This window comes from Pseudoliparis swirei, chromosome 3 (genome assembly GCF_029220125.1).
Source record: "Pseudoliparis swirei isolate HS2019 ecotype Mariana Trench chromosome 3, NWPU_hadal_v1, whole genome shotgun sequence".
In the NCBI taxonomy this organism is placed as follows: Eukaryota; Metazoa; Chordata; class Actinopteri; order Perciformes; family Liparidae; genus Pseudoliparis; species Pseudoliparis swirei.
Window position 1 is genome coordinate 14815470 of NC_079390.1, and position 15802 is coordinate 14831271.

General features: G+C 41.9%; 1 protein-coding gene across 1 annotated transcript; it reads left to right on the forward strand.

Moving 5' to 3' along the window:
* Nucleotides 1–1169: 1169 nt before the first annotated feature.
* On the forward strand, nt 1170–14593 carry dgat2 (diacylglycerol O-acyltransferase 2). The gene is made up of 8 exons (XM_056443173.1): nt 1170–1571; nt 3346–3474; nt 3673–3780; nt 3880–3950; nt 7341–7545; nt 10562–10736; nt 12618–12820; nt 13033–14593. Exons 1-8 carry the CDS (start codon nt 1532–1534, stop codon nt 13185–13187), a joined length of 1086 nt encoding a protein of 361 aa, XP_056299148.1. The 5' UTR covers nt 1170–1531; the 3' UTR covers nt 13188–14593.
* Nucleotides 14594–15802: the final 1209 nt, after the last annotated feature.

Here is a 15802-nt window from a genome sequence, read left to right on the forward strand (position 1 = left end):
CCAATGCACACATAAATAAATTACGACCTGTCTGTAACCAATCAGCTGTCGCCCTCATTGTACATCTCCATTCAGCGGCCAATCAGGTTTCTTTGTCTCTTGGAGACACCTCAGCTAGTGGCCGTACAGGTCTCTTGGAGACATCTCCAGCCAGCGGCCGTACATGTCTTTTTGTCTCTTAGATACATTTCAAGCAGCCACTGTACATCAGTTCTCTGTCCATTTTGGCGTTTTGGTGAGTTTCTGTGTGGTGCCAGCTGGTATAGACTCAGTCCCTGTCAAAAGCATGACCTGGAGGCTCGCACAGGAGTGGCCTCTTTGGACTTTCACAATGCAGACCTCTGAACTCACACTCTGGTCGGACCGATGCACTCGGTGCCACTGTGACGAATGCAACACCTCCCCAATTTGATATGTGGGCAATGCAAATAGATTTAGTAAGAGATGCTTTTTTTGCCATCCAAAAGAGCGTGCTGCATTGGCACATGCACATGTGCAACAAGGGCACATGCGCCGCTTGACAGCATGTGTTATCCAGGCTTCAAACACTGCCATATCGTGGAAAAAGCCTACTATGAACTATTCATACACTCTGTCACATTCATTGAATGTATTTAAACTCTAAATCTGTCCTTCTGTACACATTACATCTATTGCATCTGTCCATCCTGGAGAGGGATCCTCCTCTATTGCTCTCCTGAAGGTTTCTTCCCTTTTTTTCCCCCTGAAGGGTTATTTGGGAGTTTTTCCTGGTCCGATGTGAGGTTTTGGGGCAGGGATGTCTATGTGTACAGATTGTAAAGCACTCTGAGACAAATTTGTAATTTGTGAAATTGGGCTATACAAATAAACTGAATTGAATTGAATATTCTCAGAGTTCAGATATCAAAAGATATCAGAAGTTGCACCTTAAATAAAGGATTCCTTAAATAAATGAAATCAGGAAAATCAAAAAAGCGGACTAGCCAGAGCACGTTCAGAAAAATATCTGGCTCATCCAACCCCCAAATGATCCAGACTTGAGACCTGTGTGACGTAGGATCAATGGTCAATACATGCTGGGTGTTTTTCACAGTTGACCCACGTGACTGCCCCCATAAATACAGAGAGACAGAGAGAGAGAGACACACGTACACACAGAGACGAGAGATTGAGAGAGTGTGCGTGTGTGTGTGTGTGTGTGTGTGTGTGTGTGTGTGAGAGAGAGAAAGAGAGAGAAAGAGAGAGAGAGAGACGCAGCAGCACTACTAGTTCCCACCTGCAGGTCTTACACGTTGCTGTCCAGGGGTCTGGAGGAGGGGGGAGAGACTCGTCCATACTCCCCTCCAACATTATCGATACTCTCCTCTCTCTCGTGCCTCTCTGTTGCTCCTCCCTGCGCTGATTAAATGCCGGCTCCGCGCGTCTGCCTGTCGCAGTTGGAGGCAGCCGTGTCAGAGGAGCCGTAGGGTCGGACTTGTACCTTCCTGACAGCGACCAAACATCTAGAGTTTATTTGTATGCCTCTCTTTCCATCCAAGAAGGCTCAGCGATGAAGACCATTCTTGCTGCATACTCTGGCGTCCTCAAAGGTAAGCAGGGGCACACACATCGTCCAAATTGTGTGTTGAAAAGTCATTTCATTTGGAAATATCAGAATGCTGCTATCTCATGTAAAAGGTTTGTGCCAAAGTTCATAGACGATCTTATAATTTGGGAACATGATCCAAAAGCAGACACCCATCATTTAATGTGGAATTTAATAATAATTAAAGAATAAATAGCACATGTATTGGTGTCATCCAAACAAAACTTTTATTTTAAAATACCGTTATTATTGTTCTGAAATGCAATATATAATTATATATTATATAATTATATATATATATATATTAAACCGTTTAAAAGGTATGATGCACAAGGACAGGTGATATAAGGAGATTTTAAAAAGCGCAGTTACAGAATGTCATGACATCTCAGTGTTTGACGGTGTCTCTCAATGCCACTGCTTCCTATCAAACAACCAGCTTTATGTGCAAAGATTTTTTTTCTGCAGTCTAGATTTTATTTGGAATTTTAGGCTGAGTGAAGTTTTAAATATGAATGTTATTTAGTCCTGAAAAATGTCTGAGGTTTTAATTGGGAAGGCGGTTCTGCTAAAGTGACACAAAGTCTAAAGCATTCCGTTGCTTATGTTTAGGTAATTGAAAGGTATTTAGGAATGGATTTATGCATGTCCTGTCTGGGAAAGTTGACACAATTACAGCGACGGAAAGCTCTATCGGGATTGAAAGAATGTGAATACATCCTTTAAGTCGACTCAGAAGCTGGAAATTAGTCTTATATCTTATATTATGAGTGCAGTTACAGAATCATGAAGGCAGATCTGTTAAGCTGAACATTTAAAGAAACTGTGTTTTTTGTCCAACAATCACATGCATGAGCTGATTATGAGGCTAAGGGCCCCACGGCACGGACTGGGGCCCCAACGCCTCTACATGCAGACTGTCAACTTGTTAAGCCTCTTTTTGTGGTTGTTTTGTGTCTCTTTGTAGTTGATGTGCCCCTGTTTGTATTTATTGTTGTGTGTCTTTGCAGTTGTTTGTCTTTGTGGTCAATTTGAGTCTTTCTGGTTGGTATGTGTCTCTTCAAGTGACATTTTCCAAGCAAAGGCCAGGATCCCCCCACCGTGGGCCCCTGGACCCGTTTAGTAATCCATCCATGAGCACATGGTCCACCTTGCTTTATCTGATAGTGTTTGTGTACCTCTCTGCATGCCGACCAGTTTGATCTGGCTCCCAGCCGGACTCAAAGAGCACATACTGTAAGTGGGTACATTCAGCCATGAACCAGTCGCTGGCTGCATCCCGACCAAGTGTCTGTTCCTCTTCCTGGCACTGATTCAAGAAGCGACAGTCTTTAAGCCGCCATAGCATCATAGTTTAATGGCATTACCACAGGCAGCAGCCCGGTGTTGGGTTATTTTCAGTGTGCACAGACGTGTTTTCCTGAGGGAGGATCTTCTTAATTGGCTCTCAGCGTTTGAGAGACTTGCTCCGGAGGCTCTGAATGTGTCCGTTGCTTCATGCTCGCGGTCTCTCCTCACACATAGCTGGTGACTGAAAAGAGCTGGTGAGTAGTTGAGGCTGAAATGTTTGGCAATGTAGGGCTGCCCAGTTGTTTTGTTTGACCACCTTATGGGTTTTGTTAAACTCAGGAGTATAAAAGTGATACTGCATCTTGTCAATGCTTCCCTCCCTCATCTATTTAAGCCTCCGTACCAGTGCCTTCTATAATCCACAGGCATAAACATTTGACAGTTTTGATAAACTCTCCGTTTCCTCATTTGTCACCTTTTGCCTGCAGGCACCGGCTGCAGCATCCTCTCTGCACTGCAGGACCTGTCCCTGGCTTTCTGGCCCTGCAGATCCAAGATGGAAAAACATCTGCAGGTCATCTCGGTGCTGCAGTGGGTCATCAGCTTCATGGCCTTGGGTAAGTGAGTGTGTGCCTTTTCAGCTTAAGCAGCAAGAAAAGCAAAGAAAGCTGGACGATTTAGCTTGAAGTCTTATTAGTCTCTGAGCTGCAGCATACACTGCTCTCTCAGCCATTAGCAGCATATTTTAGCCTTTCGTTTAGCCCACGATTTAATTTCATCCCTGGTCATGTGCCGTCTCTCCTCTCTCCCTCCAGGTGCTGCCTGCACTGTGCTACTGATCTACATGTTCTGCACTGACTGCTGGTTTATTTCAGCCATTTACACCGCCTGGCTCATCGTTGACTGGAACACCCCGAAACAAGGCAAGACATTAAAAGCTGTCAATCAAAAACATCGCTGAACGGCGGAATTGCTCTTGAAAATAATTGTGAGTGAGTTCTAATATGCAACGTCTTCCTCAGGTGGCAGGAGGTCCTCGTGGGTGAGAAACTGGACAGTGTGGACATATTTCCGAGACTACTTCCCAGTCAGGGTGGGTACATCTGGCAGATTATTTGTGTGCCAACGCTAAAACCATCCAACCCCAACCTTGAAAACTCAAAGAAACAGTCGAGCAACGGAGACGTCAGGATTGATACGACCAGTAGGGAGATGAACCAAGAAAGCTCTTCATGTCATCACACAAAAGGTTCTCAAGACTTGGTGCTTCAGTATTGTAAGATATAGTCAGTTCATCGATCTCCAGTCATGCACAGGTTCGACAATATAGATACGCTTATCAGGGCTGGGTGGGGTATCAGTTTTCGGCTCCATGCTGTTCCTTGCCCCGCGGTGATTGTGACGAGGACTTGGCGTCGCTCCGGCGTTTTAGACTTTGTCCTACCTGATAGGCCAAGGAGCTTGTTTGGCCTTCAGGTACTCCCCACAGCATCTTTTAGGACAACGCTGATTATCTCAAACACACTGTACCGTAACTGGGCCAAACTAAACTCAAATATGGGTGGAGTGGAGTGTGTCCTGCATGACATGGTATGGGATTTTTTAACGAATCATCACTGTTGTTTAGCGAAGTACTGCTGAGTCTTCACACGACTCTCGTCTTAATCCCAATATCGCAACAAGACATAAATTGGGCAATGTTTTTGCTGTTGTGTGAAGTTTTTTCCTCCTGTTAAATGTTGAAATATTGCTGGTTAGCTGCTGACATGAGCTGAGAGTGTAAGGTTTATTTCTTGGAGTTGAAAAGGTCACATAGCCTACTGTTTCGTAGCTCAAAATAAGCAGAGTATATCTAACGGGGCATCAATTGATTGGAGGGCAAGGGTTCTCAATCGCTTATGAGCGTGTAACTATAATTTATATGAGTTGGAAGCCAACTGGTCAAGGTCAAACCAGTCTTAAGATCAAAGTGAGCACTGTAAGAAGGTTTGAGTGTTACATCATCGTCACTGCCAACAAAAACTCTTCTGTGATCCTCGTGCTTCTTTGCAGTAACCAGAGAATCTGTAGCCTCCATCTCTCTACTGCAGGGCTATTCAACTTCAGTAGTAAGTGGGCCGAATAAGAAAATCACGGGGGGTGTGAGGGCCGCACAGAATATTGATAAAATAATGGCTACAAATGAAAAACAGTAATGTATATTTCCACAGGTAAACAGTCACAAACGAAAATGCGTCGGTATTGTGTGGCAAAAGTGTTGCGAACAAGCATCACGATAAACATGTTTCAAAGTGTAAATATCCACTCAAGGTAACCAGTTGTTTCAGATCCCTTCAATGAAACTGTTCCCATGAAAACATAAGAAATGTGACTTAATGCATCAATATATAAATTACTTGAGCTGAAACTAATGTCTGGTGGTGCAGTGCACAGACAGCATGTCTTTCAGTGCAGACTCCTTTTGCGTGAAAGGGATCGAAACCAGGTCGGGCGATCTTTTTATTTTTATTTTTTCGAAAATGTATTTCTTCATCCGTGGCTGTGATGCGCTGCTCGCTTATACAATCGTAACCGCCGACATGGATATGAACGGTGGCTTGAAGATCTCCAGCAATATGTTTGTGAATGTGTGACGAATCTGGTGAGCGAGACAGAGCCCCGCTGCAGATGTGAAGAGAACACAACGCAGGCACGCGTAGGGAAACCAGTAGGTTTGAAAACCAGTAGGTTTGAAAACCAGTAGGGGTGTAACACCGGCAACCAACACGGGTGCGTAAGATAAAGATGTAACCATACAGGTTTGGTTGAGGCAACAGTGAAACTCAATGGCTCTGGGTTAGATGTCTCAATGTATAAAAGAGGCGTGTCCGTCAGTTTTATTTTTTCTTACCAAGCTATACTGATTTGCAGGCAGTCTTGCGGGCCGTAGTTAAACTCAAACGGGCCGTATCCGGCCCGCGGGCCGCTAGTTGAATAGGCCTGATGTACTGTCTCCTCGATAAGGTGTTGGTCATTTGATTTGACTTTTTTCATATTTGCTGGATATTTGTGGCTATGGATCGACTGTTATCGACATGGCATCCGGGCCGCTACAATACTTTTGCCAAAGTAGTTTGAGGGAAGAAGTGGGCGATGCAGCAACAAAATCTTGATTCACATTTGATCAACGCCACCGAGCTTCGATAGTTTGATTGGCGTTCACGAGGTTGGCGAGCAGTGATTGGGAGCTGCGCTGGAGACTCTTCGGCTCTGATTGTTTGGTTTTCTTCGGGGGCGGTTAAATCTCGGAAGCACCATTAGGAGCACCAAGAGGAGGATTGATTTAAAAGACGTTTTTTATCTCATGGACTTCTATACCTCTATCGATATAGAGACTGAACTTTAGTTTGAGTTTGAGCAAATATGATTATGTTATTTTTTGCAAAATTGACCATTTGCTTTTAAATACTGGTCACAGCTCCCTTGGTCCTCCTGTACTCCTCCTACATCTGCCATGCCAACCAGGGGGAGTCCTGCGGTACTATGGAGATCTTGAATGTGGTCTCCTTTGCTAATGTGGTTATGCAACGATTGTGTTTGACCAGCGACAATGGTGTGTGTACACACTGTGATGGAATCAAGTTTACAATGCGGATCAGAGCACAGTTATATCTTTCTTTAAGATTACTCAATTGTTCAAGTTCAACATCAAACCAAGAGTTTTAAAATAATATTGTGTTCAAAGTGTGCTGCTGTCAATATGATGTACGTGAACAAGTAGGCCATTATTTAATAACTGCACTTGAGGAGACAGAGGAGGGTCATGTCATGTGGGGTTTGAGCTGATAAGGATGTCCTCGTTGCACTAAAAACAAGCTGGATCCCAAATTTATGTTCTAAGCTGGCCTTCATTGTGCAGCTCAATCCTTCTTTTCTTGCATATATGTGTTGAGGATTTCATAAAGCAAGTGTCCCGAATATGATACGGAACACAGTGCTAATCCTATTGACGATAAAGTTTATGTCTATTGTTTAAGTTTGAGTTCTATTATTATTATTTTTAGGGTATGCACACAGGTATAGATGCAAACTCAAAAAACAGAAGATATTTTTTTTCTTTTCTGGAAATCATTTTTCTTTCTTCTCCACTGTCAATTCAAACCTCACAGTTTGATCGTATTTTAGAAAACGGATTGATAACTGATAGACCAACCAATTGATAAATAGAACAAAATAATCTACATATTATTCCAAAATATAAGTAATCGTTCCTCGCAGGTGAAGCGAAAGCTGAATCAGACCAGATTAACACCAAGTTTAAGATTAGACTGTATTTTATAATGTGTAGAATACATATCCAGTGTGGAACTGGTTCACAGCTTCTGTTCTCGAAGCCCTGAAGCCATACTGGTCAATAAGATAAAAAAATTCCTATCAGATGTTCTCAGTCTAGGAGTGTGGAAATCAGCCTCACACTGGTCCTCTTTGTGCTATTGTCCTGCAGCTCATTAAAACCCACAACCTGCTGCCCAGCCGAAACTACATCTTTGGATACCACCCGCATGGCATCTTCTGTTTCGGTGCTTTCTGCAACTTTGGGACCGAGGCTACTGGCTTCACCAAGAAATTCCCAGGCATCCAGCCCTCCTTGGCAACCCTGGCGGGAAACTTCCGCCTGCCCGTCCTTCGAGACTACCTGATGTCTGGAGGTGAGGCGATGAGAAGCAACAGAGGCTCGTCTGAATCCTTAAAAAGTTTGATAGCTGTATCTGTAAAAGAGCGGACCTTTGTCCTGTTGCACAGCTGAAATCGCTTCTGTTTGCCTGGATCTGCTGATTCCACTGATTGATAAAGCTTTAACTGTTCTGTTCTGAAGGGCTGTTTACCCACAGATACTGTACATACTTCCTCAGGGTACGATAGGTCATTGTACATGTTGTTTCAGAAGACTTAATCGGTAAACGGCTCCCATCGAACACTCTTTATGACCTGGGTGTGTGGTAGTGTTGTTTTGAGGTTGTTGTTTTTCCAGCTGCGAAAAATCAGATTTTTCACATGGGATCTTTTTTATTTTATATACATTGCATTCAGTACAATGAAGCAGAGTCTAAATAGACTGAGAATTGCAATATTTTCAGACAGTATTTGACCAGATCTAATTGGATTAAGAAGATATTAACAGACTTAATAGGTCAGTTTTTTACCTGTTCAATTCAATTCAATTCAGTTTATTTGTATAGCCCAATTTCACAAATTACAAATTTGTCTCGGAGTGCTTTACACTCTGTACACATAGACATCCCTGCCCCAAAACCTCACATCGGATCAGGAAAAACTCCCAAAAAACCCTTCAGGGGGAAAAAAGGGAAGAAACCTTCAGGAGAGCAACAGAGGAGGATCCCTCTCCAGGATGGACAGGTGCAATAGATGTCATGTGTACAGAAGGACAGATTAAGAGTTAAAATACATTCAATGAATATGACAGCAGGCACGTGCACAGATAGAGCCCTAGTGGTGCTCAAGCACCAGCCCTTTTGCCCTGGATGAGAAAAGTGCCCTTTTTGCTGGAGCCCACTTTTTTTCTTCATTAATAAGTATTTAAGAATAAAAATAGTCTCTGTCATCAAGTCCTCCCAAATGTGTTTGGATATCTGTCGGGGCATTTATTGGAGTTCTTGTGAGAATTTCGCCCCGACATGCTCCGCGGCGCTCACGAGCCCCCGCCGCGCCCCTCCCTCCTCCTCCTCCACTTCCTCCTCCGCTCAGTGCTCCTCGCGCCACCAAACTGGTGCACCTCCTTCTCCTCTGACCCGCAGCATCAGACACACAGGTCATGAGTCATGACGGTGTTTGTCCCCTGACGTTGTTTGGTGATAAATTAACCACAACTGAAAATATTACGTCTCAACTGGTCCGATGTTTCCTAAAAAAAATAAACAAACACAAATTCCCGAAATCCGTGATTTCAAAGCCTAGTCCAGCTGTTTACTGACGTCATGTTTGAGAGAGAGAGATATATATATAAATAGAGAGAGAGAGATCTGTTTTATCAATGCAATTTAGGCAATTTCGATAGTATGTTGAATTTATTAATTCATTTTATAAATGTCACAATAATTCACAGCTAGAACAGAGCAGCTACACTATGCTAACAATAGCTCTCGGTGTCATGCTATCCATGTGCCACATTGTTTTATGTGGTATGTTTCTCTTTGTTTTGTCTGTTCCAGTTTTACAAAGATCAATCTTGTATGAGTAATTGCAGAGGGTGAAAAGAGTAAACGCAAGAAAAACAACACTTGTAATAGCTTCTTACTAACCAAGAGTGATGTCATGCTGGGAAATATCAGATTGAGGCCTTATAACGTTTTTACAGAAGTTTGATATTTCCCGGCATGACCGAACGGTCGAGGTTAGTACGTTGTTTATTATATAGCATGTTTGGCTCCTATTATTTTGTAAATGAAAATAAATTGTAATTGTTAATAGAAAACATGTCATTTTGTTCAACTCTCATGTCTTCTCACGACACAATGCGTTTCAAGTGCTGCTAGCAACCAACTCCTTAACTTGGAAAAATCATTTTGGCGATGGGTGCCCTTTTTTTTGGTTTGAGCACCTGCCCCCCAAAATGTCTGTGCACGTGCCTGTATGACAGAGTGTATGAATAGTTCGTAGTAGGCATATTCCACGATGGAGACCTCCACGATCCATCAGGCAGATGGAGGTAGAGAGGAGGAGTGGGCGGAGTCTCAACAGTGGGCGGAGTCTCAACAGGGCAGTGGCGTAGTCGGTAGCAGGAATTCCACGACCCAGACCTCGATGATCCATCAGGCAGATAGGATCTATGCCGTCTCATAGGGTCCGATGACCCCATGAGACGTGAAGTCAAAAGGACTCCAGGGAGAAAGCAGAGTTAGTAACGTGTGATTGAGAGATGAAAATTCATCCCTAAGGAGAGAAAAAAGAGGAGATAGGTACTCAGTGCATCCTAACACGTCCCCCGGCAGCGATAAGCCTATAGCAGCATATCAAGGGGCTGGACCAGGCGAACCTGATTCAGCCCTAACTATAAGCTCTGTCAAAGAGGAAAGTCTTCAGTCTACTCTTAAATGAGGTGACTGTGTCTGCCTCCCGGACTGAAGGTGGAAGCTGGTTCCATAAAAGAGGAGCTTGATAACTAAAGGCTCTGGCTCCCATTCTACTTTTTAAGACTCTAGGAACTACAAGTAGTCCCGCATTTAGTGAGCGCAGCTCTCTAGTGGGGCAATATGGTACTACAAGCTCCTTAAGATATGATGGTGCATCACCAATCAAGGAGTGATGTGATCTCTTTTCTTAGTTTTAGTGAGAACACGAGCTGCAGCATTCTGGATCAACTGGAGGGACCTAAGAGACTTATTAGAGCAGCCTGATAATAAGGAGTTGCAGTAATCCAGTCTCGAAGTAACGAACGCGTGAACCAATTTTTCTGCATCTTTTTGAGACAAGATGTGCCTGATTTTTGAAATATTACGTAGATGAAAGAATGCAGTCCTTGGGATTTGCTTCACGTGGGAGTTAAAGGACATGTCCCGATCAAAGATAACGCCAAGATTCTTTACAGTGGTGTTGGATGCTAGGGCAATGCCGTCTACAGAAACCACATCACCAGATAATTGATCTGTTGTGCACTGATTCTTTAATGCAGTTTTAATCATCTTTCCACGTATTTTTGATCCTCAGGTATCTGTCCTGTGAACAAGAACTCCATCGACTACCTGCTGTCGCGCAACGGAACAGGAAATGCTGTGGTCATCGTTGTCGGAGGAGCGTCGGAGTCTCTGCAGTGCGCCCCGGGCATGAACATCGTCACCCTGAAGAACCGTAAAGGCTTTGTGAGGCTGGCCCTGCAGAAGGGGTGAACTGGCTGCACAACACCCCCGCAGACAAGGACATGAGCGCTCCCCGTGACTTAACACAGCCTCGACCAAAGCTGAGCAGGAAAAGATGTCCTTCTCAGGGCTGCGGTGACTCATTGGAATGAATAACCAATAGATTATTACTCGCAAGAAGGTCAACATGACCTCACAGAGAGCATCACCAACTCTTCTATGAATGTGCAGTGCTGTCCACCATGAAGCTCGGAGCTGCTTATGGCACACAGAGCTGCCCTTTAGGAAGAGGTCAGCCATGCATTAACCACAATGTCAAACTGAACTAAAGGGGAAAGTTGGTCCACTTTGTGTCTCCATAACCCAAACAAGCCTGATTATAGTGATAGCTGTGGCTTATCACAGGGTAAACCGAGTCAAAAGGAGCTTAGAGCATGCTAAAATAGACATTAAATTATGCAGGATGTCATTCATAACTGAAAATAATCCACGGCTGTGAACTAAGGTCACTTCTGGTTAATTTCGTGGAGCTTTTACGTATTGGTTTTGATGCTTATAAGATGGAGCTGATGTTAAATCCAGTTGAATAACAACACTCAGAAAAAGTGCAATTTGAAGGTTTGCAATCACAAATTCTTTAAAAGAAATACCTTGTCCAAAGTAGATATGAGAACAGGATACATACTATTCTAGTTTCTATGAATCAATTTTCTACCAACCAACATTATGTTACTTTTTGGGGACATTTTCTTTCTTATCGCCTGTAGAATCGGGGCTAGTTTCATATTTTAACGCACAGAAGTCTGTAAACTTGTGACGAGGGTGTCGTGAGACGACGTTGTATTCTTTTAATGGGTACAAACCAAAGAGGCTGAGAGCCTTAGTGTACACTACTTGTGGAGACGGTTTCGCGATGCAATGATTGATTAATGGAAAAGTTTAAGAAACATCCACACATATTGTGAACAATTAAAAGTTCCAAAACTTGTCGAGGTCCAAAAGCTGGAAACTACAGCAGTCGGCCTATCATGATTTACTGATTAATAAGAATGATCACATTGCTTAAAAAAACTCCTGTTTGGATGTTTTTGTTCTCATCTGCCAACTGAGGTAAACATTCTGTAACATAGCGACACGTATATAAAACAGTCATTCAGTTATATACGATGGCTAGTTCAGATGAAGTGAGTTTTCGAGTGTTTTCAAATTCATTGGATTAAGAGATATAACTGTAATATAATAATAACAAAAATCAGTGCATACAATTTCAGTTTACAGTTATACAAACAAGTTTGCAACATTCATGTTTTAGCCCAGGGAACGTTTTATTTAATAGGCTTTTTGTGAGTTTTTTTACTCATCAGAAACTTATATTCACTTTAGTTAGTTCTCCACCCATCAAAATGAAATAGGAGTAGAATGGCCATCTCCATTCAAATCAATGGAGCAGGATGGGGAGAGCGAAGGACGGTTTAATGTGAACTTTTACCGAGCTGACATCCATACAAACTAAACTGACTTTCGGAAACACAGAACTTATCAACTTGATGCTTCCTCCACACACAGGAAAGCCCATTGCTATCGCTAGATGAGTGACAACTTTGTGCAGCTCTTTTCCTGTAACCAGTGTAGCGTTAAAGCATGGTGGAGTGAATAAGCTATCTAGGTAGCTAGGTAGCTAGTTAGTGGAGAGATGGCTTGTGAGGTAGCTTGCTAATTATGTTCCTCTCCTTTTCTATTTATTCTTCTTTCATGTCACCACCTAGCACTTGTTGTAGGCTATGTATGTGACTGGGTTTCTTTTAAATTGTTGCTGAATTTAAATGTTTAAAAGCTCGAAACATGCTGCTATTGTCAGTGGACATTTTGGGGACATTTGTTGAGTTACCTCCTCCGTTTCTCCTCAGGTCTGACCTGGTTCCAGTGTATTCCTTTGGAGAGAACAATGCCTACAAGCAGGTGATCTTCGAGGAGGGGACCTACTGGCGCTACCTTCAAAGGAGGCTGCAGAAGATCTTAGGCTTTGCCCCGTGCCTTTTCCATGGATGTGGCCTATTCTTCGGCAACTCCTGGGGCCTTGTACCTTATGGCAATCCCATCACCACCATCGGCAAGTTTGTTAAGGCTAATATTTGGTTAGAACGATTGATGTAGATACATATTAGGGTTATCAGTCAAAATGTCAACAATAGTCTGCTTTTTTAGTACAGTTGACCATATTTGCTTCGTCAAACAAGCACGCTCTGTTAATGGTTAAACTTCAAATCAAAGTTTGTTCTTATCAACTCTTTGTTTTAACCCTCTCCCCTGTTCTTATTTTAGTTGGAGAGCCAATCACAGTGCCAAAGATTGAGGATCCAAGTGATGAGATGGTGAACCTATACCACGCAATGTACATCAGGTCCCTGCAGTGTCTTTTTGACAAGTACAAGACCCGCTTCGGCCTGAAGGAGAGTGACGCCCTCTACATCCAGTGAAAGGACCAGGGGGCCCTGTTGAAGCTCTGAACTTTTAATAGCATCTTCAGACCCCTCCGCACCCTTCCTCACCCCGGCACACGTCCTATCTTGATGCCTGATTTTGGATTATCTCTGGACTGCAAACCTTTGCTCTCTGCAGCATTACACACAAACACACTTATTGACATAGCTCTTCTCAGGAAAAACAGTCACCTCTCCCTGCTGCTGCATTCCCAAATCAATAATTGTGCCATGTGGTTTCCATGCCTCATTGAAGGCATCGGGTTTGGGCTGTGTTTATCTGTGCAGAGGGGGGAAGGTTCCACGAGGTGGAGCTGAAAGGTAACATGCAAAACTTAAGAGAAGTGCCAACGCTTTTGTCTTTCACTCATGCAGCCATGTAATTCCCCTCAAGCTCTTTAAATCCAATTATATGTGTAATGCACAAACAATGCAAATGGAAGATGCCACTTTATTATTGGGATGATAAGCCCAAAGTTCAATTGAGCCAAAGACCTAGGTTATCCCCACACAGGTTTGTATTTCTACTGTATAAAAGCCAAAAGTGAAGGAATTCTACAGGAAACATACATATATATATATATATATATATATTCAATGAAATATATATATATATATATATATATATATATATATATATATATACATGAATGCATACGCATGTACATGTGTGCATGTGATTGTATAACGCCATAAAGTATTAATTGTATTCTGTAGAGAGGAACAAGCCTAGTTTAGAACCCTCCCTGAGTGGATTTTTTGATGCACTTTTCGTATTGCTGATTACCTTCTGAGGTTTTTGTGCCTTTTTGATGTCAGAGATGTTCCAAGACGGTCCTAGTGCTGCTTGGCTTGATTTCCCTTCCTGGTCCTATTGGTGTTCAGGTCTGGATGGGTGTATTTTGTTTAAGCAACAAAAAAATACACTAATGTCTTGTAACTTCAGTAAAATTAATGTATTAAGCTGTAGTTGAAGAAGATCTTGAGATCTTTGTGGGTGAAAATCCTGAATGTTCGCGATTCCGGTATACACGGGATGTGTTTGTAACTGTGCCATGGGTGATAATTGAAAAAGGAAGGGATTATACTGGTTGTACTACTGGTACTATGTTATATTTTGAGAGTGCCACAAGTACTTTTATGAAATAAGAGTATGTATGGAACACATCCAGGGGATTATCGGAGTGAGTAAGCGTGTGTGATGATGACGGCCATGAAGTTAATTATCAGATTGTCATTTGAAGAGCCATTTCTTCTGGTTTCACCACGGTGCCTTCTTAAAGACAGTATTGTAATCCTTGTTGAAGACATTTGCAAGAAATAGAGAGAAATGTATCAATATAATGAATGCCATTGTCCGTCTGCCAATATTTAAATTAAACTTTTGTATGTTTTCAGAAGGAGATGTGTGTTTTTATGTTTTGTTTTTGGAAACATTGTCCTCAATACTGTGTGTATCTGTGTGTGTGTGTGTGTGTGTGTGTCTGTATATATAAATGAATATATATATATATATACATATACAGTTTATAAATGTATGTAAGTATTTATGTATATATTTAACATTATTTGCACTGGTTGGCTCCTGACAGCTACAGGCACATGCTCATAGGATTTCACCACATAAATATATGTGTATATATATATATATACAGTATATATATGCTAGATATAATTTACTGTGTTTTAATGTATTACAAAAGTACATTACGGGAACTTGTATACTCGTCATATATATATTTTGTAATTGGCTAAAGATAATTTTAAGCCTGGTCAAAGTTTAATATCACAAAGAATGTCTGAATGAGCTGCACATATAATAAAAACGGCAATGAGCAACATTAATAAAACACATGAGTACATACAAAGCACCGCAAAAATACAAACAAACAAACAGTACATAAAAGATATACACAAAAACATACACAAAGTCGACAGAATAGCCTCTCGATTTTGGGTAAGAAGACGGTTACAAAGAAGTGGGGCTTGAGAATAGAAGGACATACCACCTACTGACGAGGCCAGCATTTTAATATTTGAAATTTAAAATGTTGTGCTTGTAGTTGTGGAAAAAGTAATACTCAAAAGTGTTGGAAACTGGCCAATGCTGAAGAGAAAATGTTGAGGACAGAAAAGTTTTATCGAAGAATCAGTGTTTTCTAATAAGCCTATTTTTTACACAAACAAGTAATGTTCCGGACCATGCAAGTTCTGTCTAAAATACACAATACAGAGAATTCCTATAAGCAGAAAGCATTCAGTATTTTATTGTGAAGTCCAATGACCCAGAGGAATCAGAACTCTGTGTGTGATGCTGCCCCCTGATGGGTGCTTAATATCCTGCAGTCAGGATGGTCAAAGCCTCCACACATCCTTCATAGACTACACGAATAGGCGTTGGGGATCATGCAGTGGTGGAAAGTAAATCACTTTTATTCAAGAACTGTACATATTTCCACACTATACTATTCAATACTTGTAATGCACTACATTTAGCTTACAGCGGCAATTCGGTGTTGTATTGCAGGTTCATATTTCACAAACAAAACATATAATCAGTTTATAAATATGATACATTGTTACATATTTAACAGTAATAATTCAATAATATT